Source organism: Meles meles, chromosome 1 (assembly GCF_922984935.1).
Source record: "Meles meles chromosome 1, mMelMel3.1 paternal haplotype, whole genome shotgun sequence".
Classification (NCBI taxonomy): domain Eukaryota; kingdom Metazoa; phylum Chordata; class Mammalia; order Carnivora; family Mustelidae; genus Meles; species Meles meles.
In genome coordinates, this window is record NC_060066.1 from 212771488 (window position 1) to 212797556 (window position 26069).

The window sequence follows — 26069 nt, forward strand, 5'->3', positions numbered from 1 at the left end:
TGTGTATAGATAGACGCGCACATGGGAGGAAGTGTGTCTCAGTGTTTAGTGAGAGCTCTGTGTTTAATGTTAGAAATGGCTGCTCTTGATCTGTTTTAGACCTAAAAAACAACAGGGTTTTTTTTTGTGTGTGTGTGTTTTTTTTTTTCCAACCTACAATCCAACAAGATATGAAGCTCCAGTTTGGAAGTCATCTTTCCTCTGAACTTGGAAGGCCTCATTCCAGTGTCTTCTGGCTTTTGGGACTGGTGTTGAGAAGACCCGTTCCAGTTCCTCGTTCCCGTGTGGGGTGGTCTTCTCCCGCTTTGGAAGCCTGTAGGGTTTTCCTGTCTGGGCTGGTGCAGCTGTGTGTGGGAGGCCTTGGGTGAGCTGCTCAGTGGAGTCGGGAGCACGCATGGACCCACGCCCATGCCGCAGCCCTGGCGCGTTTTCTCATGTTCACTCTTCCGAACTCTCCTCTCCTGTCCACATGCCTTCCGTTTCCCATATTGGGCCCTCTGGACTCATCGTCTCACTTGCTAATGTTTACCTCTCTGTTTTGCATATTTTTGATTAGTTCTACTTGTTACAGAGTTTCTTTTTCTAGGTGGTTTTCCAGCTTTCCTACCAGCGGGAAAAATCCTACCGTATTTTTTAATATCCAAGAACTTTCTTCAATTTGTTGTTTTCCAAATTCTTGTGGAGGTACAAGGAAGGGCTTTGGTTCTTGAGCCGTGTAGAAAGTTGCCCTGCGTCCCTCTCCTGTCTCTGACACCCCACAGCTGTGTGGCCTTGAGCAAGACACGTGGCCTCTGTTCTTGGCGTCTTCATCTGTGAAATGGAGACAGTAACAGTTCCCGCCTCGTTATTAATGGGAAGAGTCAACGGAGTAATGCATGTCGAATACTTCAGAGCGTCCCCGACACTTACTAAGCGCTCATAAATGCTGTTTTTGATGATTAGTGCAGTCTCTTTTCTTTTACTAAGCGTATTACTTGGTCATTTCCTGCCATTTTCTTGGGCATTTGTATCCTCTGCTGCTTTCTGGTTCTTTTCGATCTTTACTTGGTTTTAGACTTCCATGTTGGAGGTTTTCCTCAAGTGTCTGCTAATCTCTGGCCGGCTGCCCTTGAGGCAGTGAGGCTCAGGGCCCATGTCTTGGGCTTGGCAGGGCTTGACACCGATAACCTTAACTCTGGGTTGTTTGGAAGGAGACTCCCCATCCCCCCGCACACACACAGAGGTTAGTGTTGAAAGGCTTTTTCTACCTACCAGGTGGTACTTCTCTGGAGAGGAAACCCCCCGTCTCTCACCTGGCTACCGGCAGTCTTGTTGCTGAGGGGGTGGGAAGTCGGGAGCTGACCATTCCGTGTGAGTCTCGCTTCACCTCGTTCCTTGTTTCCAGTACCTGCCTCCCCCCACCCCCCACTCCCACCCCACCTCTGCCGGACCTGGCATGCCTTCCTGTCATTTCTTCAGAGAGCAAGCCTCTGTCACTTGTCTCCTTTGAGCCGGCGACTGGTCCCTCCGGTTCCAGAGCCAGCAGAAGCCTCGTATCTTTCTCTGCTCAGTCAATGACCACCTCTGTTCTTTTCCAGTTTCTAATAAGGCTTGGTTAGCGTCTCTTATCCTGTCGCTCTTGGTGTTTCTTGAGTGTCACTTTGGGGGGGAGGAGGGTTTCAGGAGAACAATCCTATTGGTTTAACCAAAAATCAGATTTACTTACTGGAGATAATCGCACCGGAAGGCTGCTGTTTGTCCGTAATCATGGAGCTGGAGGAACAGAAAGTGGCCACAGCGCTGCAGATGCAGTGTCTTCAAGTTAAAAGGCTGTCGGGGGTGGGGGGCGCCTGGATGGCTTCATGGGCTAAGTGTCTGACTCTGGATTTTGGCTTAGGTGGCGATTTCAGGATTGTGAGATCGAGTCCCATGTCAGGCTCTATGATCTGTGCAGAGTGTGCTTGAGATATTCTCTCTCCCTCTCCTGCTGCCTCTCTGTCTCTGTCTGTTTGTCTGTGTCTGTCTCTCTCTCTCTCCCAGACAAAATCTTTAAAAGTCGAGTTGGAGAGCAGACCTGGGGTCACCAGGGGTTGGGTGGAGTGGGGGGAGGAGAGTGGAGGAACCCGGTGCGACTCTAAACGGGCAGCACAAGGATCCCTGTGGCGGTGGAAGTATTCCCTGTGCTGACTCGCGCTGGAGGCACGAACCCAGTGATCAGTGATCAGGCTGTATAGTGTTAAATGCACGTGCCACAAATGAAAAAGTAAATAAAACTGAGGAAGTCTGAACAAGAAGGTTGGATTGTATCCATGTCAATATCCTGGTCATGATATTCTACTGTCGTTTTGCAAGACGCAGCCATTGAAAGAAGCGTGATGCATCCAATCTCTCTTATTTCTTACAACTGTATGTGAATCTACAATTACCTCGATAAAAGTTTCAGCTAAAAAAAAAAGGGGTGGCTCGGTCGGTTAAGCGTCTGCCTCTGGCTCAGGTCATGATCTCCGGGTCCCAGGATGGAGCCCCACATCGGGCTCTCTGCTCAGTGGGGAGTCCACCTCGCCCTCTGCCCCTCCCCCCACTGGTGCTTGTGTGCACACATGCGCTCTCTCAACTATATACATTAAATCTTTTTTTAAAAAGTACAGAGTCTCTGGGCGGCTGAGGGGGAGTCTCGGGCCGCTGGCTGGGAATGTGTATTTGAACAAGCTCCAGAGGGAATTCGATGGCGGCCGGATCGGAACTGTTAGAGTAGTCTGGCAGTGGTCCTGTTTTTATGTAACGGTTAAAGAAAAAAGAGTTGACTTACGAATGGTTCGTTGGACACCAGGAAGATGGTGACCCGGTGGGCTTGTAGTTTAGAGGTTGGACCAGACGCTTCAAAGGGGATCTCTCCGGCTACTGCCGCTAGTGTTCAGCTCCTTAAATCTGTGATTCTATTGAAGATCTCAAAACCTGAGACACTGAGTAAATCATACTCACTTGACAAGTCGTGCTACGTTGTTATTACTGTCACCTCATTGCTTGAAGACAGTTTGAAACTTTGGGTTTCTGGGTTGTGTGCCCCGGAGTCGAGGTACTTCGGCAGGGGGGAGGCAGAAACTGGCCTGTACGATAGAGTGAATCCTCCAGCTCCTACACAGTCACAGATCTCTCAGCTGGCGATCTGTGGCTGTTGTGTGTCCCACTGACAGTTTCTCAGAGCGTCATGATGGCATGTAAAGAGCTTCATGACTGTCATCGTTGTTGTTTTATATGCTGATAGCAGAGTTAAGTACCGTGGGATGAGGGTCAGCCAACTGCAACCTACTGTCTAGTTTTCTCCAGCCCATGAGCTAAGAACCACTTTTATTACGTCTTAAATGGTTTTTAAGACATCAGAAAGGTTAGGGGTGCCTGGGTGGCTCAGTGGGTTAAGCCTCTGCCTTCGGTTCAGGTCATGGTCTCAGGGTCCTGGGCTCAAGCCCCGCATTAGGCTCTCTGCTCAGCCGGGAGCCTGCTTCTCTGCTTACTTGTGATCTCTCTCTCTCTGTGTCAAATAAGTGAATAAAATCTTTTTAAAAAGGGGCGCCTGGGTGGCTCAGTGGGTTAAGACCTCTGCCTTCGGCTCAGGTCATGATGCAGGGAGCCTGCTTCCCCTCCTTTCCCTGCCTGTCTCTTTGCCTACTTGTGATCTCTGTCAAATAAATAAAATCTTTAAAAATAAATAAATAAAATCTTTAAAAATATCAGAAGGATAATTCATAATACATAAAAATGATATGAAACTCACATTTCAGTGGTCTTTTTTTTTTTAAGATTTTATTTATTTATTTGACAGACAGAGATCACAAGTAGGCAGAGAGGCAGGCAGAGAGAGAGGAGGAAGCAGGCTCCCTGCTGAGCAGAGAGCCTGATGTGGGGCTCGATCCCAGGACGCTGGGATCATGACCCGAGCCGAAGACAGAGGCTTTAACCCACTGAGCCACCCAGGCGCCCCAGATTTCAGTGGTCTTAAATAAAGTTTACTGGAACACAGCAACGCTCATTCATTTAAGTATTACCTGTAGCTGTTTGTGCTTCCCGTAACAGCACAGGCTTGAGCAGTTTCCACCGTAGTTGCCCACAGAGCCTGGACTGCAGAAGTTTGATGACCCCGCTCTACTAAAAATAAGGGGATGTGTGCCGGTGTTTTCCTTTGTAAACTCCTTTGACACAGGCCTGGCTGCGCTCAGTTGGCAGTTGCTGGGAGAGCTCTGGCTCTTCGGTTTGTCCAGCCTTAGATCTGTTTTTTCTTTTTCCTTATCTTTTTTTGATTTTCTGTCGAAATTCGGACCTGACTTGCATTCCTCAAAGTTGGGACTTCTCATATAAAAGCATTTTGCCTTGAAAGTTTTTGAACGTGAGCTGTAAGTTGCAGCCAAACACCTGGTCAGTGCGTAGAGAAGAAAGCTGTCCAGTTCTGGTGCTGGGGCCAGTCCGTGTCCAAAGGTGATCTCCTTGAACTGGAAGAACAGCAGAAGGCAGGCATCCAAACCACTGCTTAAAACATTAAGAGCCGTGTCCTTGTAAGCGCACAGTGACGTGATCATTCATCTCTGGGACAGTCTGCTTCGTCAGCCGTGGCTGGCGCCGGAGCATGACATTCTGTGTGGCGGCTCTCGTGGCCTTTGTGGGTCAGTCCTTTTCTGTAGGCCTGGATCAGCACCGGGGCTTTTGAGTCTCAAAAGCCACTGGCTGATTGAAGTATTTTATTTTGGCCTTGTTTAAAGAAACAACAAGACGGGTTGAAGAAGTGATGACGTGAGCAGCATCTTTTTTTACTTTTAAAGGCTGTTCTGGGCACTGGTGAGTCATTTGATTGTCAGTGCAGAGTTGACACAAATATCTGTCATTTTAAAAGTTTTCTTTGGGAAAGGAAATAAAACCATGTTGAACATTATTCTGGAAGTTTTAAGCCAATGCAATTTGACAAATTCTAAAAGAGATGTGAATGTTGAAAGGGCTGTGATTTTCAGTGTAGGATATGATTGCCTGTCCGTAGAGAAGCAACCGTAACCTATCAGGACTAACATGCTGAATGAGGCGGCCAGTTATGAGACCCGCATACCCAGGACAGCGGGTTTCTGCCGTTCCTGCCATCAGCACCTTGTGGATTACGGAATAACCTCTCCTGCCTGCTCTCCCTGCCTCCCTCCTTCCCTCTCTCCGTCCCCCAGCACGGCAGCCAGATTGAGCCTGCAGAAACTCAGGTCAGACCCGGTCACCCTGCTTACAGAGCTCAAAGGCTGGCATCGTTCATTGTCAGCAGCATTCTCCCCGCGGCCGGTAGATGCGGCGACCGTCTTGCATCATCCAGACCAGGACATTTTTGAGAGTCTGAAGGGGTGCTTAACATAATTAAAAGTTTATAGTTTTTTGAAATGTTTATTGACCAAGGCACTTGGGTGTCTCAGTCAGTTAAGCATCTGCCTTTGGCTCAGGTCATGATCCCAGGGTCCTGGGATTGAGCCCCACATCGTGCGCTCTGCCTGGCGGGGAGCCTGCTTCTCCCTCCCACTCTGCCTGCTGCTCCCGCTGCTTGTGTGAGCATGCACGCACACTTTCTCGCTCTCTCTCTCAAATAAATAAATAAAATCTTTTTTCAAAAATAATTTTTAAAGTTTAAAAATGTTTATTGACCAGCGCTGGTTTTATTATATTGGAGAACCTACAAAATGGTTTATTCAAAAACTACTTCAGAAATATTTCCTTTAAAAAAATGTACCTATGTAGATTAAAGCAAACTTTACGGAGCGCCTGGGTGGCTCAGTCTGTTAAGCAGCTGCCTTCGGCTCAGGTCATGATCCTAGGGTCCTGGGATCGAGCCCCACGTTGGGCTCTCTGCTCAATGGGGAGCCTGCCTCTCTGCCTACTTGTGATCTCTCTCTATCAAATAAATAAATAAAATCTTAAAAAAAAAAAAAGGAAAGAAAGCACCTCCATAGAGGCCTAGAAGAAAGCTGCAAAGTGTCCTGTGACCTAGCTCCGAAGGCCACACCAGTCACACCCGCTGCACGCTGTGCGACAGGAGCGAGTCTCTGGTCCTGGGCAGAGTCAAGGAGAGGGCTCTGTGCAAGGGTCAGATGCCAGCAAGCGGGGCTGGCAGGGAGGCCTTCTCTGGACCCTCACTCCTGCCTTGCGACACTGCTGTTTTCCCGGAGAACGTGCCTTCAGCGTGGCCATCTTTCTTCTGTAACGTTGCCTACCATCTGTCTGTGTGTTTGTTTGTTTTTAAGATTTTATTTATCTGAAAGAAAGAGCAAGTGAACAAGCGTGGGGAGGGGGCAGAGGGAGAAGCAGGCTTTCCGCCAAGCAGGGAGCCCTTGTAGAACTCAGTCCCAGGGCCCTGGGACCATGACTCCAGCCAAAGGCAGACACTCAACAGACCACCCAGGTGCCCCCATTACCTACTATCTTAATACAATTGTATTTAGTAAATTTGAAATCTTTTTTTTGTTTTTAAGATTTTATTTATTTATTTGACAGAGAGAGAGACGGCGAAAGAGGGAACACAAGCAGGGGAAGCAGGAAAGGGAGAAGCAGACTCCCCACTGAGCAGGGAGCCCGATGCAAGGCTCAATCCCCGACCCTAGGATCATGACCAGAGCTGAAGGCAGCTGCTTAACAGACTGAGCCACCCAGGCGGCCCTAGTAAATTTGAAATCTTTAGCATATTTGGTTCTTCTCCGTATACCATAGTATTCTTTCTTTTTTAACTTATTCATTTTTCTCACCATAGCACATACCTTCCCCAATGTCCACCACCCAGCCACCCCATCCTTCCCGTTCCCCTCCCCTCCAGCAAGCTCGCTTTTTAATCCTCAGAGACGAAGAGTCTCTTACTAAGGTTTGTCTCCCTCTCTGGTTTCGTCTTGTTTCATTTTCCCTCCCTTCCCCATGACCCTCTGTCTGCCTTCACCATAGTATTCTTTTTTTTTTTTAAGATTTTATTTATTTCTTTGACAGAAAGAGATCACAACTAGGCAGTGAGGCAGGCAGAGAGAGAGAGGGAAGCAGGCTCCCCACTGAGCAGAGAACCCAATGTGGGCCTCGATCCCAGGACCCTGAGATCATGACCTGAGCCAAAGGCAGAGGCTTAACCCACTGAGCCACCCAGGCGCCCCACCATAGTATTCTTAATTGAGAGTATTTTCTCAATTATAAATTTTGACTTTGCGGAACGTATACTTTGGCCCAAGTATTTTCATAGGGTATTATCTTCTAGCCTCCATTTAGAATATTTTTGACACTTTTTTTCAGTAAATTGTCTTTCTTTATGATCTTTTACATGCTTCCTCAGATTTCCAGCCCAGCCACAAAACCGCAGGCAGGCCTTTTCAGTTTCATTCCATTCCAAGATGGACCCTACATTTAACTAAAGATGACAGTTCCACCAAAAAAAATTCTTACCAAAAATCAAGATACTCCAAAATGCTCTTAGGGAATTTCGAAATAAACTGTTGGAGCTCTTCTTTTGTTTGTTCAGTTTGTCCTTCCTCAAGAGCTCAATTTCAGAGTGACACGCTTTATTTTTAGTGATTGCCATTTCTTAAATATTTTAAAAGCTACGGGGTTTTTTGTGCCATTTTAAAAAGGAGTTCTTTAAAGGCTCAAACGTTCCTAATATTCAATTTGTAATACACAGACATGCTGCAAATTTTTTTGTTTTCAGAATCAGCTTTGGGGTGTCTGGGTGGCTCAGTGGGTGAAGCGTCCGACTCTTGATCTCAGCTCAGGTCTTGATCTCAGGGTCATGAGTTCAAACCCCACACTGGGCTCTATGCCCAGTATGTAGCCTACTTTAAAAAAAAAAAAAGGAATCCGCTTCACAGAAAATTATCGCTACTCTGAAGACACAAAAATATTTGCACATTTTGACAGCTTGAGCGTAATTTTCCCAGGTGGATTATCGCAGCTGGTTTGGACACAGTCGCGCATCCATGTGCACATAACTAATGCTAAAGCTGCTTCTCCGTAGGTTTCTTGCTTTAATAAGACACTTTCACCATAACGCTATACTTTACCAGAATTGGCCTTTGAGTATCACCACAAAAACAGAAGCTTACATTCACGCTAGGACTTTTTGACTTTACAGTAACACTTTCTTCTAGGGTTTCCACCCAGTTCCAGCATGGAGGATGGGGGCAGCTGCAACCAGCAAGAATCCAACTCCGGTCCTGGGGCGCCTGGGTGGCTCAGTCAGCTGAGGCCTTGATCTCAGGGTCAAGACTTCGAGCCCACATATGGGGTGTGGAGCCTGCTTTAAAAAAAAAAAAAAAGTCCGTTCAGCTCTGATGCTGTCTGCTTGGCGACGGCATCAGATTCCGCAGGTGGAGGGTTCAGTCCTGCAACGCCGCTGCCGCCCCCCACTTCTGATGCCCATCACAAGCCCAGGGCTTCTGACCCAGGGCTGTAGGTGCCAAGACCCTCCTTCTCAGATTCCTTTAATTCACTAGAGAGGCACGAGTCAGCAGCCGGTGGGAATATGCAGAGCAAAGTCTGGGAAAAGGCACAGGATTTACACGCCCTCTCAGACACCCTACTCTCCCTGCACCGTCCCCACCAACCCTGAAGCTCGCAGAACCCAGTCCTTTTGGATTTTCACGGAGGCTTCATTGCATAGTCAGACTGACTGGTTTCAGCCTCTGATTCCTCTCCCCTCCCTGGAGGCTGGGGGTAGAACTTGAAGGTTCCAGCCCTCCAGTCACTTGGTTGGTCCTAGCAACCAGCCCCCCCGCCCTTGGAGGGAGACGAAAAGCCACCTTCGTTAACGTAACAGAAGACGCATTTGTCACCCTTATCAGCAGAAATGTCTGGGGTCTTAGGAGCTGTGAGCCAGGATCCCTACAGAAGAAGACCAAATACAAATAAATACATATTTGGTCACCTGAATGACCAGACATACATTTCTTATAAACCACAGGATTGTGTGGGGTTTTTTTGGTTTTTTGTTTGTTTGTTTGCTTAAAGATTTTATTTATTTGACAGAGAGATCACAAGTAGGCAGAGAGGCAGGCAGAGAGTGGGGGCGGGGGGGAAGCAGGCTCCCTGAGGAGAGAGCCTGATGCGGGGCTCAATCTGGGATCATGACCTGAACCGAAGACGGAGGCTTAACCCACTGAGCCACCCAGGTGCCCGCTATTGCATGTTTATAATTTAAATCAAACCATTATTAAGATTCGCTGATTTTCTGTTTGAAGCATCGGGTAACAAGGACATAAAATTGGCATCATTAGCAGCTGTGAGGTTCTCTTGCTAATAGAACAAACACATAAATAGCTATTGCCTTATCTTTCCTCTGTGCAGTACAAACCTTAGAATGGACAAATGAGTGAAATTAACAGAGCGGAACTACTGTCTGATCCACAGTTACCTGGAAAGTCCCTGCCGCTACGGCTCGCTTTCGGGTGTGGTCTTTAACGAAGAGCGGCGGACTACTGACCAAGGCCCTGGACTTTGTTTAGCAGGTGTAAGACCTGATTTACGTATGGTCTGAATTAGCGCTATGGATGGATGATCGATATTGAAAAACGTTTCCTATGAGTTACAAATTCAGCTCTCTGAGAAAATGGAAATTGAGTGCTTATTTCGTTGTTGTTAGACATACACTGTTTAATTTTATTACTGCCTGAAGAATTTATCAGAAAAGAAAATATTACCCAAAAACACAAATGTCCTACAGATTTACATCAGGAGTTGCGCATTTGGCCCATTGCCAGTTTTTATGTGACTTACAAGCTAAGAATGTTTTTACTTTTTTTTTTTTAACAGTTGAAAAAAATCAAAAGGGTGTGGCTGGGTAGCTCAGTGGGTTAAGCATCCGACTCTGGATTTCAGCTCAGGTCTTGATCTCAGGGTCATGAGTTCAAGCCCCACATTGGGCTCCACGCTGGAGGGTTTTTTTGGTCTGTCTGTTTGTTTGAGACATGAAAATTATATGAAATTCAGATTTCAGGATGAATAAACGGTTTTACCGGACAGCCGAGGTCAGTCCCTTGCTGGGTAGTTGGGCTGCTTTCCCTTCCAACAGCAGAGTTGAGTGGCGACAGAGACGTCGGACCCACACCTGAAAGAGTTCCTGTGGCCCTTCACAGGATGTCACCTCTGGATGATACCCTCCCGCAGAGGAAGAACACCGCGGCGGGGATATTCAGACTGCTGTCTGCTACCTTCTGCGGCAGAACTGGCCCATCTCTCTTTCCCACCCTGTTCATACGCACCTGCAGGTTCCCGCGCGCACGGCTGCCCACAGCTTCACATAGGTCCCAGGCCAAGGCACAGGCCACCTGCCTGCTGTACCAGCCGGGCAACGGCATCTCCTGTTTCTCATACCAGCGGAGACTAGGAGAAGGTGACCGGCTGCCAGCCACCACACCAGCAAATGTCAGGGCCGGGCTGAGAGTGGAGAGAGGCGGTGGCCCCCGACACACCACTAGATGAGACGATGCCGGAGACTAAGGGTACCAAGGGCAGGCCTGAGCACCAAACCCGTCTGGCTTCTTAGCTTAAGGCAGCTCTTGATGATGGTGCTAATACTCGGTTTAAAAATGAAAACCTAGACTAATTGCTAATCCCACCGAAACAGCAGGGTTCAACTGGTCATCTCCTGAAGAGCCCCCTGCCCCACACCCGCACCGTAACGTCCGCGCATCACCCACCACCCACAGCCTTCCTGTCTGCCATGTGCTCCCTCTGCCCCAGCCCCGTGGCTTCCTCCCTAGTTTCCCGCTCATGTCTTTGTTCACGTGTCCCCTTCTCAGGCAGAAAAAACACATGCACCCACGCTGCGTTTGGGGCGATAGAAATGTTCTGTGTCGTGATTGTGGAGGTTGGTTTCGCGAGTCTGCGTGTCTGTCAGAACTCACCAAAATGGGCATCTCAGGCAGTGCGCTTTCTGTCATTATTTATAAATTCAGCCTCAGTACAGTTTTTTAAAATGGGCTGCAGGGAACCGAATAAAAAATGTGTGTGTGGTCAGATTTTTATATGTGGGATTAAGATATATGCCCGTTTGAGAAATCTTACGATGATAAAAAAAATAATAAACATTGATTTTCTGAGGATGGAGCATTTTATATCAGTCAGCAAGTTTTAGCTTCACATTTCTTGAGAGAATATGGTGTCCCATTTCTCATAGCTTAATTCTCAAATTAATTTTAGAAGGTGAAACAATTTTTCAATCTCCATTCATAATTGATTTTGTTTGCACTTCTTTTTTTTTTTTTTTTTTAAGATTTTATTTATTTATTTGACAGAGAGCACAAGCAGGGGGAGTGGCAAGCAGAGGGAGAAGGAGAAGCAGGCTTCCCACTGAACAGGCAGCCTGACACAGGGCTCAGTCCCAGGACCCTGGGATCATGACCTGAACCAAAGGCAGACACTTAACCAGCTGAGCCACCCAGGTACCCCAACACCTTGTGCTTCTTGATCTTTGAAGTCACTTTATGTTTTAAAGAGTTTTAAGGGCACCTGGGTGGCTCAGTCAGTTAGACATCTGCCTTTGGCTCAGGTCGTGATCCCAGGGTCCTGGGATCAAGTCCCACATCAGTCTCCCTGCTCATGCTCTCTCTTGCTCTCTCAAATAAATAAAATATTTTTTAAAAGAAGGGTTTTAGGGGCACCTGGGTGGCTCAGTGGGTTAAAGCCTCTGCCTTTGGCTCAGGTCATGATCCCAGGGTCCTGGGATCGAGCCCCGCATCGGGCTCTCTGCTCAGTGGGAGCCTGCTTCCTCCTCTCTCTCTCTGCCTGCCTCTCTGCCTACTCGTGATCTCTCTCTGTCAAATAAATAAATAAATAAAATCTTTTAAAAAAAAAAAAAAGAAGGGTTTTAAGGTAGTTTTATAATGTAAGGGTGTTTAGAATCAAACATTAAAATGTTTAATTCATGTGGCTCGTGTCTAGGTGGTTTCTGCATTCACAGGTTAAATCTGGAGGGGATCTACTTGGGCCCTAAAATTCATATTGTCTGGGTCTTTTTCTTCCCCCCAAATACTTGTCTTCTCATTTGCCTGCCAGCATGACTGGTTTCCTGACCCCAGCGGTCGGTGAAGCTCTGCTGCTGTTTGGTGTGAACTGTGACATTGATGCCCTGTGGGCTGTGCGGTGGAGTCCCGCCCACACCCAGTGTGCTGCCGGCTGCCAAGTGTAGATGGTCTTTCATCCCACAAATACCACCCCTGCTGCTGACTGCTTGTTTTTCTGCCCCAGGGGACCATCAGTGTTGGCATCGATGCCACTGACCTTTTTGATCGCTATGAGGAGGAGTACGAAGATGTGTCCGGAAGTGGCTTTCCGCAGATTGAAATTAACAAGATGCACATATCCCAGTCCATTGAGGTAAAGCCCAGACTCCCCCTGCTGAGTGCAGTGAGGCTCAGGTTAACGAGGCACAGCGCGCCGAGCAGATGCGGTTTTTCTCATCTTTATTTATGAAAGGATGCAATTAGCCACTTAAAAAAAAGTAGTTCCAGGCACAACCTTGTTACTGCTTTGCTGATGTGTTAGCAATATGATGCCAGGGGGCACTTAGCTTCCAAGGTCGCTGGGCTCCCCCAGCAGAAGTGCAAGTGGTCTGGGAGACGTAGAGACCAAGGTCAGGAAGATTTGGGGTGAGAAAGCAGACCTCCATGGGTGATTCAAAGAACCAGTCTCCGTTTTAAGGCACACTCTGTTGTGTGCAGAAAATACAGCATTCAGTGGAACCCAGGGTCACTAAAATGTCATCTTTCTGCACACTGGCCGGGGGTCTGCTGAGGCTCACAGTAGGTCTCTACCTCCTCAACTCTGTTTATTCTCAAGGATGAAGTCCAAACTCTGGGAAACTTGCCTGTCTGGCAGACCTTCCACGGTTGGCTACTAGGGCCACGGATTCAGTCCCTTCCCCGGTGCTGGTGGTGAACAAGGACTGTAGGGTCCCAGACATGCCACTGTGGGAGGGAAGGCACACGACAAAGCCACTGTGTCGTCTGATGCTAAGAACCAGCATTCAGCCCTGTCTTTCCCCTGGAAATTTTGAAATTTGCCCAGAAAGCTTTTGAAAAACATTATCTTGGTGGCCACATGCAGTTCAGATAGCAAAGTGGGAGAGAACTGAACCAGCTGAGGTCCTCGTGCGTCCCTAGACCCTGGAGCTGTGGTCATCCGCACCCTTGGCCGTGCACTTGAAGTGTATTCCTTAGACGCTGTCCTCATGCTTCCTCGTGCTTTGACTCGTTCCTTACCAGCAAATATCATTTCCTAGGCACCCTTGACAGCTACAGACACAGCCATCCTCTCTGGAAGCCTCTCAACCCAGAATGGGAACGGAGGGGGTTCCATAAACTTCGCGCTTAGACGAGTCACTTCCGCAAAGGGATGGGGAGAGGTAAGAATGTCGACGGGTAGAGTCTGTTATCCACTGCAAAGCCTGATTTCTGAACATTTACACTCTAAAAGCCAACCCTCAAAAAGACCTAGGTTGGCCACGTCATTGTACAACAGGACACCAGATGTCAAACTTGCATCAGGTGACTGTCCCCAAGAGAAAAAACGCGTCTCCTTCTGGAGCCGGAATCCCCCATCTGCTGGGCAGCCCAGAGGCTGGACAGAGCGGCAAGATTGCCCTGGAGACGCCGACTCACAGAAACAACAGCCGTGAGAAACTGCGCATCTCTGTTCCCCTTCAACAGAGACCTGCAGGTTCTTCCCTTTTCCTGCCCGGTTCGGAAGGCAGGTGCCGTGTCAGTGCTCCCGGCCACTGATGGGCGGCCGTCTCGCATGAGCAAATGGACCTGCGTCAAATTGACATTGAAGAGGTGCCTTGAAAGTCACCCAGACTAGTAAGCGAGGCAGCCAGCACTGGCTGGACTTCCCGGGCTGAGTGTGGGACTGCTGATGGGTTAGCTCCAGACCCCTGAGGACCATCTCCCGTCACCTGGAGAGCTGCGGGCCATGAAGCAGAGCAAGAACACGAGGCAGGCAGCGATGCGGGGAGGGGCTCCGCTCCCAACCGTGGCAGGCGGCTCTGCACGCAGTCTCCCCTTCTGACTTGAGCGAGGGAGACCACTGGAGGCCGGCAGTGTTTTCTTTGGAGGGGCGCCCTTCCGAAACCTGCCTCCTTTGTATCTGAGGAAACAGCCCTCCATTTGGTGAAGGTCCGGATGAGGTCTTGGGAATCTTCCAGGGACCCTGGTGGCTCAGTCAGTTAAGCTTCCGACTCTTGGTCTTAGCTCAGTTCTTGATCTCAGAGTCGTGAGATCAAGCCCCACGTCTTCCAACCCCTACTTGCAGAGTCCTGGCAAGGGCCAGTGGCATTAAATTAAAAGAAGGAATTATAACCAGAGGTGCTTCCCCGAGACCTGCGTTGCTGCTGTGAGAGTAAACACCGTTAACTCTCTCTTTTTCTCTCTTGAACAGTTAGAATTTGGAGCCGGGGATCTGCAGGGACCTTTATTTGGTCTGAAGCTGTTCCGTAATCTCACCCCAAGATGGTAAATACAGAGAAATCCTCTTTGATGGTCTTTGTGGATTTAGCAGACTAGAACCTGTATATTTTTTTGGTCAAGGTCATCTGGAGTTACCTCTTCTCTCCTACAAGGTCATCAGGGGCAAACCTGCGGCGCTGGCGGAGAGCCAAGGCAGGGTTCCCGTGGTGCAGACGCTGGACTGGTGGGCGCAGGGAGGGCTCATCTGCTGCCTGTCTGCCCTGGGCCCGACTTCTGCTCTGTGGCCCGCAGGCTCCTCTTTTATGGGGATGAGGCTCCCGCCTATTCACCTGGGGCTGTGAGCGCCAGGAGAGTGGAGAGAAAGCACCTTCACGGGGAAGCTGGCCAGTGGCCTGAAATACTGATGAACTTGTGGATCATTTCTTTGTCCCCGAGAATGTGTTTCAAGTTCTGGAAAGGGTGTGGATTAAACAGTGGGGCACTGGTGAGACTGCCTGGTCATCAGCGAGATGGGCAGACGCTGGCGCGTCAAGGCGCACCCCCCCACCCCCCCGGTCCCCTTTGTCTTTGCTGTTGCAGTAATGTCCTACTCCTGGACCTGTAACCTGCTGTCCTCCTAGAACCCCAGAGGTGTCCTTAGTTCCCCTGTTGGGTTACCTTGTGAGCGCAGCGAAAGGAACTGGGCGGAAGGTAAAAGAAAATTCTCTTTCCTCTGGGGGAGAAAGTAAAGGAGTCCTGGGAGGAAGTATATGTTTGGAAAGAAAGCTTTTCACTTCCACTTGGATGTGTATCTGCACACCTGCCTGTCCCGCTGGTCAAGACCAGTCCCTGCTCCAGTCCAGTAGAGAAGGCGCGTTCCTAGGTGGGTGGGACATAGGGTACGGAAGGTCATGAGAGAACAGGTACGGCCTTTGGGACAGGTGGAGACCAAGCTTGTGTACGCATAGGCTGAAAGCAGCAGCGACAGGCACTCTCGGTCCCGTTGTGGGGGATCATGCCTGCATGGGTGAGAACACGGCTTCGCAGGCCTCTGCTCCAGGACTTGGGAGTCAGTGTGTCTGGGAGGCAGCAAGGATTTGCACGTTTAGCCACTTTAGGCTAAGAATATACACACATGTTGTCTTAACGCGCTGGCCCAAGCGCTCGTGTGTGTCCGTCTGTCTCCCCTGGTGCTGCTGGAGTGCACGGAGTCCTACGCCGCTCCCTGCACCGGCTGAGTCAGGTGCTCTGGGAGGCCCAGGAGTATGTATTTATCAAGCTCCTAGGTCATTCTTAAGCCCAGACACATTCAGGAGACACTTGACCAAGGGAAAGCGGTTGGCCGTCTTACTCTGGCTGAGCCCAAAGTGCTGAGTGGTGCCCAGGGACGGGGGCTAAGGCTTGCTGGTCGTCAGCCTTTACAGGTTTGGAAATTGAATGTCCTTGTCGTGCCCAAAGTTCATGAGACTTGAGAATGCAGATGTATAAACGGGTGCCAGTTTGTCGACATATGGTGTCTGCACTGTGGGGTGCCCTGATCCCAGGGCCAGGCCATTTGCAAGTCCAGACTAGTGATCACAAGGTTGGGTGGGGTGTAGCGCCAGCCCCGAAAAGGCAGACAGCCTGTACAGTGTTCTGTCTCCCAGGAAGTGCCTGCCTGGCTGATCTCTCGCTCTCTCCCTCTCTCTCTCTCGAATCAGTCTCTCTCTGGGACATGCTGGATAAAAAGGCTAAGTCGTATTACTTTAATTAAACAAGGATCTCAGTCCTATTTTGATTCTCTTAAATGCCACCGTCTGTCTTGAAATTCTAGGGTGACTTTGGCCTCTCTCCTCCCAGCTTGCCTCCCCTGACCCCAGCGTGGCTGAAGCAGAAAAATGCAGCTGGCACCCGGGGTGACTTGAGAGAAATGAGGGAACATTTGGGCTGGGGGCTCCGTGGTGGGGGGGACACAGTTCTTAGTTCGTGGGGAGCTGCTGAAGTTTGCAAGAGCAGTGCGATCGGCACTCTCGTTGGGCATTACTTAACGGCAGAAGCGGCACCCCTCGAGCTTGGGAAAGAGACAGAGAAATCAGACTTTGGCGATCTGGTGAACATTCGGCTGTTTGCTCACTTTTTACTGCTTTGGGTAAAGTGGTGTGAATTCCTTCATCGTTGACATGAAATACCCCTTTTTAACCAGAAGATGGGGCTGACTGCCTTGGAAACTTCAGATGCCTTTCCGGGCAAGCGGTTCTCTGTACAAGCTTTCAAGGTGCAGGGCCACGGGCGGTCCCGAAGGAATCTACTGATGCTCTGATGGAACTGGTCTGGGGTGGTCTCTGGGTCAGGGGTCCTCCCGCTTTGTCACACATTAGAATCACCTGGCAGGCTTTGAACACTCCAAGCCCGTACATCGGAACGCCGGGGCCGGGAGCCCGCATCAGCATTTCTTAGATCAGCCGCGTGATGCCCGTGTGCAGCCTGCCCCCCACCCCGAGGTGGTCCTGACCTGCAGTAGGGTTGGACCTAGTGGTTTTCGGTAACAGACATCCGGGTGCCTCTTTGGTTGTAGCTCAAGGTGGAATGGGATGGTGGGCCGTGAACATGAGCAGGGAGAGGCACTAGGAAGACGGCAGCAAGGCCCTCTCTCGCTCCCTCTCACGGAAAGAGGCTCCGTGTCCTGTTTTCCTTGTGGGGCGCCGGGCTCGGGGCTTCACGGAAGGCAGAGTGAGCCGGGTCTTAGCGTGACAGAGAGGAAGGGGCCAAGAGGAGCCGAGAACCAGGTGTCATCCAGGACCGTTTCTGTGTGTGTGTCCCCCCAGCTTTGTGACGACAAACTGTGCTCTGCAGTTTTCGTCCCGTGGCATCCGGCCCGGCCTCACCACCGTCCTAGCCCGGAACCTGGACAAGAACACGGTGGGCTACCTGCAGTGGCGGTGGGGGATCCAGTCAGCCATGAACACGAGCATCGTCCGGGACACCAAGACCAGCCACTTCACTGTGGCCCTGCAGGTGAGGACAGAGCTGCTCCCTCGTGGGTCCCTGACGTCCTTCCCCCGAGCCACCCTCCCCGGATCTCAGCGCCGTGGGGCCCGCAGGGGGCTCTTCCATGCACGAGAGCTCAGAGCTGTTGAGACACTGTCCTCAGGCTTCCAGGGAAACTGTGTTCCTGTTACCCTAAGCCAAGTGGCCCTTTCACGTCTGGTCGGAGCCCTCAGAATCAGGGTGGGAGAGAGCCTGGGCTGCTGAGTGACCGCAGAGTGGAGTCATGTGCTCGGGTGCCACCGTGGTGGGCAGGGACACAGGGCGTGAGGGCCCCCCACCTCAAAAGGCAGCTGCTCCCCAGCACCCACCGCCGGCTGCCGTGTCAGAACGCAGGCCCCTGACCATAGAATGTTCTGTTTCTGTGAGCAGCCAGGAAAGTGGGTTTTTGCGTGAACTCCCCCAGGTGTTAAATACCGGCCCCTAGTAAGTGTTCGCACACAGGGTGAGGCCCCGGCCCGAGAGGCCTGCCCGCGATGGGCACTCAGCAGCCGGTGGGACACGGTACCTTGGCCACTAGCTATGCCTTCCCTTCTCCCCCTGTCTCCCCAGCTTGGGATCCCTCACTCCTTTGCACTGATCAGCTATCAGCACAAATTCCAGGACGATGACCAGACCCGCGTGAAAGGGTCGCTGAAGTAAGTCCCGGCCTGGGGGCTCTCCAGGTTGTGCACCTGACAGAGGGGGATCCGAGGGCGGGGCCGTGGCCGAGAGATGCCCGCGTTTCTGTGATGTTTCTCGAGCGCTCCTGCGGGAGGCCGCGGGCTGACGGAAGGGCCGCACTGCGGCTGGGCTGACTTCGCTCTGCCCGGGCACCGAGGGTGTCAGTCCTGATCCATTGCTGGGGCGGTGGGGGGCAAGGGCAGGAAGGGGGCCCCAGCCTGTGTTCTGGGTGACAGCTGAGACGGAGAGCTGCGGGGCCCCGCGTGCTCAGGCTTTGCGCTCCCTGCAGGGCAGGCTTCTTCGGGACGGTGGTCGAGTACGGGGCCGAGCGCAAGATCTCCAGGCACAGCGTCCTCGGCGCAGCGGTCAGCGTCGGAGTCCCTCAGGGTGTTTCTCTCAAAGTCAAGTAAGTGGAACGGGGTCTCTCGGGCCGAGCGTTCTCTGGCAGCTGGTAGCCCCCCCCGGGGAGCGTTAAGGATGAAACACACTTGGCTTTGTAGTTGTGCTCTTAAAGATGCGGTTGCCTCTGTCTTCAGCGCGTAAGCCAGTGTCGGGCCCGGAAGCCCGGTGTTCGCCGAGGGTCTGCGGCTCTGCAGTCAGGGACCACCCAGCAGCCGACTGCATCTCCCTTCCCCGGCGCCCCGGGGCCAGCCCCGCTCACCCACACCTCGCCACCGCCGCTGGCACACGTGACACATCCAGGGCCGCCCCCGGTGTGCGCGGCGCCTGTTGACCCCCGACCCCTGCCCCCTCACAGTCGTTCCCATCCGCACAGACCCTCCTCCCCTGCTCCCCTGCTCCGGCGGCGCGCCTTCCTGCCTTCCGGCCTCTCCGCGCCGTCCCTGTTATGTCGCTGGCCGGTTGCTGTGTCTGGCGGCGTCACAGTGGGGGCCGGTCCTGGTCCGTGTAGACGCCCTCCCCAGGTGGCCTCACCCAGCCCGCTGGCTTGAAGCGCCTGCCTGCCCTGACGACACTCGCCTCTCAGACCTCAGCCCTGCGTCCCGCTTCCTCTTACACACTGCTGCCTGGCTCTCCACCAGCCTCTCAGACGGCCCCTCACAACTCTGATGCTTCCAAACCTGCTCTCCCCAGAGCCTCCCTGTGCTGGTCAGGAGAGCCCCGGCCTCCCAGCCGGTCTGTGCAAAACCTCGCAGTTGGCCTTGGTCACTCTTTTTCCCATACACCGAAGTTTATGCCCCTCAGAACCATCTGAGCTGTCAGAAAGCATCTCCTGCACATGACGTCCCTCAGCCCCTCTGCTCCCACTGTCCGGTTCTGAGTGACCGCACTGGTAGCCTCCCGAGCATTCTCCTTCGCCACCTCGTGATCCTGCTCTCCACACAGGCAGAGCCTCTGAACATAAGTCCGTGTCTGTCTCTCTCTGCTTCAGCCCTCGGTGACTCTCAGTCCCAGGCAAAAGCTGGAGTCCGTCAGAACCTCACTTCCCGCTGACCGTCCCCTCCCACCTGCCCCTTCTCACTCCACTCCAGCCAGCCCGGCCTCCACGCTGCCCCAGACAACAGCAAGCGCACTCTGCGGCCACACTGTGCGCCTGCTGTTCCTCAGTCCCCAGAAGCCAGCATGGCTGGTTCCTTCGATATCCTCAGGTCTCTGCTCAGAAGTCACCTGACTGCCGGCAACATCCCTCGTCATCCCCCAAGAGCAGTATCCTTCAGTTTGGCCCAGGCAAATCCTTTCCATTTCCCCCGTTTATCCTCCACTGTGTGTCTCCCTCTGATCATCCGTTCACCTCCCCGGCCCTCATCGGAAGCTCTTTAACTGTCCACTGTGTTCTGTACTGCACTTCTGGAGCCTAGAACGCAGCCTGGCACTTGAGAGAGTGAGAAGCAGAAGGAGGAAGGAAGAGATACAGAGACCGGAAGGAAGCAGGTCACACCTCTTTGTGGTTTGGAGATGAGAGCCAGAGCAGGTCACCAGGACCAGAACCGCACCAGGCCTCTCTCCTCTCAGTGATCTGAAGATGCCTGAGACTTAGTAAAGGACACACAGAGAGCAACAGATGGTCTGCATTCTGATCCCTTTGGTTCCCAAATTGGGACAACTAACGAGACACGGCTTTCTGATTCCGATTCTGTTGTGAAATACTTCTTATATGAAGTTCTGCAGGACGTAATCTGAATTGAATTCTCATCCCAAGAATGCCACTCTCCCTGCTGGGAAGAAGCTTCTTCACTCCCACTCAGGTTCCCATGTCAGCGGGCTGAACTGTCCAGACTGCCTCGCTGTATAAACCCAAGTTTTTCAGAAGGCCCCGGAGTTCAGCAATAACACATGATCTTTGCTAACTTTTTTCTTACGTTCTGCTTATTTGGTGAATCACAGTGGTTTTTGAATGTTAAACCAACCTTATATTCCTGAGGAAAACTCCCCTTGATTGTGACATATAATACTTTTTATGTAGCATTTGATTTCATTTGCTAATTAATATCTTACTAAGGCTTTTTGTATCTGTGTTTGTAAGGGATGCAGATTGTAATATTCTCTATTATGTATTTGTCAGATTTTGGGATGAGTTACGGCAGCTTGATAAAATGAGTTAGGAAGCATTCCTTCTTCCTCTTTTCTGAACAGATTTTGTGCGAATGGTTTGTTCTTTTTTGAGAAAGAGTGCGCATGCACAGGCAGGGTCAAGAGCAAAGGGGGAGGAGAGACTCTCAAGCAGACGCCCCGCCCAGCGCACAGAGCCCAGCACAGGCTCTATCCGTGACCCTGAGGTCATGACCTGCGCCAAAATCAAGAGTTGGATGCCCAGCCAACTGAGCCACCCAGGTGCCCCAAGAATGGTTTATTCTTCAAGTTTCATGGAATTCACCAGTGAAATCAGTTGAGACTGAATTTTCTCTATAGAAGGGTTTTTTGGTTTTGTTTGAAGATTTTATTTATTTGGCAGAAAGAGAGCATCCACAAGCACAGGGAGAGGGAGAAGCAGACTCCCCACTGAGCAGGGAGCCCGATGCGGGGCTCGATCCCAGGACCCTGGGATCATGACCTGAGCCGAAGGCAGAGGCTTAACTGACTGAGCCCCCCAGGTACCCCTGTAGGAGGATTTTTGATAATGGATTCTTTGATAAATACGGGGCTTTTCCAATTTTCTGTTTCATCTTGTGTCAGTTTTGTTATTTTGTTTCTTCAAGGAAGTTGCCCATTTCGACTGTCAGATTGTTCACATGAAGTTGCTCATAATATGCCCTGACCCTTTTACTGCTGTCGGTAGCACTCTGTTGATGACCTCTGCCTTCGTTCCTCATGCTGGTCTTTTGTGTTCTTTCCCCCTTAACCAGTCTGGATGGGGCACTGAACCTTTCAAAGAACCAGCTTTGGCTTTGTTATTTTCTGTTATTTAGCTGTTTTCTATTTCATTGATTTCTGATCTTTTTTCTTCTTTTTACTAGTTCGGTTTCACATTGCTGCCTTTTCTAGATTTTTAAAGCCCAGCCTTGGGTTATTAATTTAAAACCCTTCTTCTTTTATATTATAAGCACTTAAGGCTTTAAACCCAGTGTTACTCCAGCCCACAAATTTGGATATGTTACTGTATCATTGTCATTCAGTTCAAATTGTTTTCTAATTTCATTTTTGGAAATGTATTGCTTAATTTCTAAATATTTGGGCTTTTCAGTATATCTGATCAGTGATTTCAGTTTAATTTCATTTTGGCCAGGGAACATATTCTGTATAATTCCAGTCTTTTTAAATATTTTGAGACTTCTTTATTTTATAGCCCGTCACATAAGTGACCCGGCAGTCGTGTGCACTTGAACGGAACGTGCATTCCACACTTGCTGGGCTTTGGTTCTGTAAATATCAGCAGGTCAGGGTGGCGGATAGCATTCACCAGAAACCACAAGTTCTGCGACTTTATTGATTTGGACCAGATTTCCGTCATTTGCTGAGAAAGTGGTGTTAAAAGGTCCAGCTAAGAGTGTAGAATTCTGTTTCTTCCTTTGCTAGTTGTGGTTTTCCGAAGTCCATCTCTGGCAGCGCTCTCTGACTTGAAGTCTGCTTTATCGGGCACCGTACGGCATCTTGTGCTTCCTGTGTCTGTGGTTTATCGTTTTCTGTTTACGTTTAACCTGTCCCCGTCCACATACACAGGGTGTCTCATAGCATAAATCCATCCATCCAGTTTCTTGCTTTTTAGTGGGAGCGTTTGTTAGTCCATTAATATTTAATGTGATCATTGGTATGGTTGGATCTAGGCCTGTTATGATCTGTCTTCTATTCTTCCCCTCTGGTTTCTTGTTCTTCTAACCATCCGTCTTCTCTTCATGAATATTTCTAACATTTCATTTGGATTTACCTATTGACTTTTTGGCTATACCTCTTCGCAGCGGGGTTTTTCCCTTAGGTGTTGCTCTAGAGATTACGTGTCATTAACCTTTTATCATCTGCTTAGACTTCATTCATATCACTTCATGTAAAATTCAAGAACCTTGAAAATTTCTGGGGCCATCTCCCCTCCCTCTGTTCTTTATGCGGTACGTGCCATGTGCATTGTAATTACACACATTACAGTCCCCACAAGAGTGTTGTGATTCTGGCTTTAAGTAGTTTATAAATATATTTGTACATACGTTTGTGTTAAAGAAATTAAGGGGGGGAGTCATGTTTGCCCCATTTTTTAAAACCATTTCCAGTGTTCCTTATTCCTTCCTAAAAATCTGATTTTCCTTCTGATACTCATTTCTTTGGCCTGAAGAACTTCCTTCAGCTTTTTTTTCCCCCCCTCAGCTTTTCTTACAGTGTAGGTCTGTCAGTGATGACCTCTTAGTATTCTTTACCAAGAAAATACCTCTATTTTTTCTTTATTCTGCTTTTATATTTTATTAATTTATATTTTATCTAGATACATCACTTTATTGTTATTTTACATTATATTAACCTAAAATAGTTTCATTGTGGGCACTCCTACCCCAGAACTAAGCTGTTACCATTGCTGTAATTTTTTTTTTAATTTTATATACTTATTTGACAGAGAGACAGCAAGAGAGGGAACACGAGCAGGGAGAGTGGGAGAGGGAGAAGCAGGCTTCCTGCTGAGCAGGGAGCCTGACATGGGGCTTGATCCCAGGACCCTGGGATTATGACCTAAACCAAAGGCAGATGCTTAACGACTGAGCCACCCAGGAGCCCCCATTGCCGTAATTTTTAAGGTCAAGCTTTATTGATGTAAACTTTACATAAATTAAAATTCATCTGTCTCATTATACAGTCCTGGGAGTTTTGACAATCACATAAGTTTTGACATAAGTTTCGATGGTCATGGGACCACCATCATCGTTAAATATAGCACATTTCCATTGTCTCCCAAAATTGCCTCCTGGCCTTTGCACAGTCTCCTGGGCCCTTGGCCACTGGTCTGTTTTCACTCCCTACATTTTTGCCTTTTTCAGAATGTTACGTAATTGCAATCACACAGCGTGCAGCCTTTCGTGCTTCTTTTTCGAGCATCATGCATTTGAGGTACGGCCTCACAGTTGCACACGCCAGCAGTGTGCCCCTCTTCCGTGTTCTTTGTCATTACCTTGTGTTGCTATACCACAGTTTATCTGCTTCTCAGTTTAAGGACATTTCAGTTGTTGGCAATTTTTAGCGATTACAGATAAAGCCAGTACACATTCACATAGAGGTTTTGTGTGAACCTGTTTCCCTTTCTCTTGGGTAAGTACCTAGGAGTAGGCGTGCCGAGCCAAATGGGAGGTGTGTGTGCCCCTGGGTAGGAAGTTACGAAGCTTCTCTTCCACCAGCAGCCTGGAGAGCCCCATGGCTCTGCACCCTTGCCAGCCCTTGGTACGCCCATCTGGCTCGCTCTGGCTGCTTTAGCTGGCGCATGAGTGTGTCCCACTGTGGTTCCGATGTGCGTCTCCCTGATGGCCCAGGCGGTGGACATCTTTCCATCTTCGTCATCCGTATCTTTTTTTTTGTTAGTGAAGTCTCCCTTCAAACCTTTTGTCTGTTTTATTGTTGGGTTGTTTGGTTTCTTACATTTTGAGTGTTCTTTGTCGATTCTGGTGTTGCTTTTCTTCTGAAGGATATTGTCCCCGAATATAGAATTCAGGGTGAAAAGATTGGTGCTTTCAGTGCCCATTCTGCCCGGCTTCTGGCCTCTCCAGTGGTCGTTTCGATCATCATCCCCCTGAAGGCGATGGCCTTTTTTTTTTTCTGGCTACTTAACTTTTTGTTTTGCTGTGGTTTGGGGTTTTTATTTTTTTAGCTTTTTTGTTTTCTCTCAGCAGTTTGTTCCTACAACGTACCTTCATGTGTTTTTTGTTGTATTTATGCTGCTTGCGGTTTGCTAAACTCGCGTCTGTAAATTTATGTCCACATCAAATTTGGAACTTTTGGGCCATTAGTTCTTCAAACCTTAATCCTGCCCATTCTCTCCTCTCTGGTGCCCTAAAGTTACTCAAGTCTAAAACTCTTAATATTGTTCCGACAGTTTCCGAGGCCCTGCCCATTTGCCCTCAGTTCTTTTCTGCAAGTCCTCTGACTGCTCTCATCTCCAGTCGGCTGTTAACCCGGGCAGTGAATACAGTCCTCGGGCATAAAGTAGCGCTCGAAAACCCTTACCTGCTCCGACCAGTCTCTGTGTCATCTGGGGTTGGTCTCGTTATCTTTTTCCTCTGTTGCGCACGTAGGTATGTAGAGTCGTTTGTATTGTACTTGGGTATTGTGACTAGTACCTTGTAGAGGGTCTGTATTCCAACTGCGCCTAGATTCCCAAAACCGTGTTGATTTTTCGTTTTCAAAGGTAATTAACTTGGCCAGAGTCGGACTGTGACCTGGGACTGATGTGTGTGGCAGCAGCTAGAATAGCACAATTATTTCACCTGTAGCCGGGGCCGCTGATAGACCAGGGATCGGCTAGGGATTTGTGCCACCCTCACACAAAGAACTTGGGGCTCCCCATCTCTGATTTTCCTTGTTGGGGGACCCCCACTTCCCAGCTGCTATGTCTGCCTCTCAGTCTGAGCTCTGGGTCTTAAGTCTCTTAGGACTGTAGATTTCTTTCCAGTGTTTACCGTTGTCGCAGCAGCAGCTAAGACTTGCCCTCGGGCAAGAGCTGTTGAAACAAACAGGAAACCAGTGCCTTTGTGCGCTCTGGACTCTGAGTGCTCCTGTGTGTGCCCACCTACCGGGGGGTCCTGTTGTTTGTGCTCTGAGCTGACAGTGGACCAGATGACTGGTCCAACAGGAGCTACTGGGAGGTTACCAGAAGCAGAACCTCCTTAATCTGCCAGCTTTGGAAACCTTCGTGCACTTTTTTCGATGGATAAATAGACGTCGGCGAGGTCTCCCTCGCCAGGACCCTGGGAGGGGCCCACTTCTGTCTTCTAAGGCCACCTTGGACAAGGGGTAGTCCCTGCTTTGACCAGGAGGTTAGCAGGTAGTGGGATCCGACCTAGACGTCGGACCTAGCAGCTGAACTTGGGAATAGGGACCGGGAGGTGTGTAAATTTGGAAACTAGCCGTCACTGGCGTTCTGCGTGTCTGAGAGTTCTCCCGCGCTGAGGCCTCCCTTCCCCTGCCCTGGAAACCCGACTCATCGTGGTGTTCTGTTCCGTTCTTGTTTGCAGGTTAAACAGGGCCAGTCAGACTTACTTCTTCCCTATTCACTTGACGGACCAGCTGCTTCCCAGCGCCGTGTTCTACGCCACGGTGGGGCCGCTGGTGGTTTACTTCGCTCTGCACCGTCTGGTCATCAAACCCTACCTCAGGGCTCAAAAAGAGAAGTGAGTTCCTAGCATGTCACGGGGACATCAGCACACAACTCTGTGCCTCAGTTTCCTTGTCTTGACGGTGGAGATGATAATAAGAGAACCTGCTCAGAGAGTCAGTACGAAAATGAACTCCTACACGTGAAGCCCAGCATGGTGTCCGGCCCGCAGTCAGCGCTGGGTGGGCGCCAGCTGCACTCGTGAGCGGCCCTGCTGTGGGGCCCCCTCACTCGTCCCTCCT

General features: G+C 50.0%; 1 protein-coding gene across 1 annotated transcript in view; it reads left to right on the plus strand.

The window, feature by feature from the left end:
• Window positions 1-26069, plus strand: part of DNAJC11 (DnaJ heat shock protein family (Hsp40) member C11) — a 67891-nt gene that overhangs the window by 38541 nt on the left and 3281 nt on the right. The window contains exons 5-11 of the mRNA XM_046007822.1: window positions 12208-12336; window positions 13241-13363; window positions 14395-14468; window positions 17207-17396; window positions 17979-18064; window positions 18379-18495; window positions 25688-25843. Of these exons, the coding sequence (XP_045863778.1) occupies window positions 12208-12336; window positions 13241-13363; window positions 14395-14468; window positions 17207-17396; window positions 17979-18064; window positions 18379-18495; window positions 25688-25843 (875 nt within the window). The remainder of the gene's footprint in view (window positions 1-12207; window positions 12337-13240; window positions 13364-14394; window positions 14469-17206; window positions 17397-17978; window positions 18065-18378; window positions 18496-25687; window positions 25844-26069) is intronic.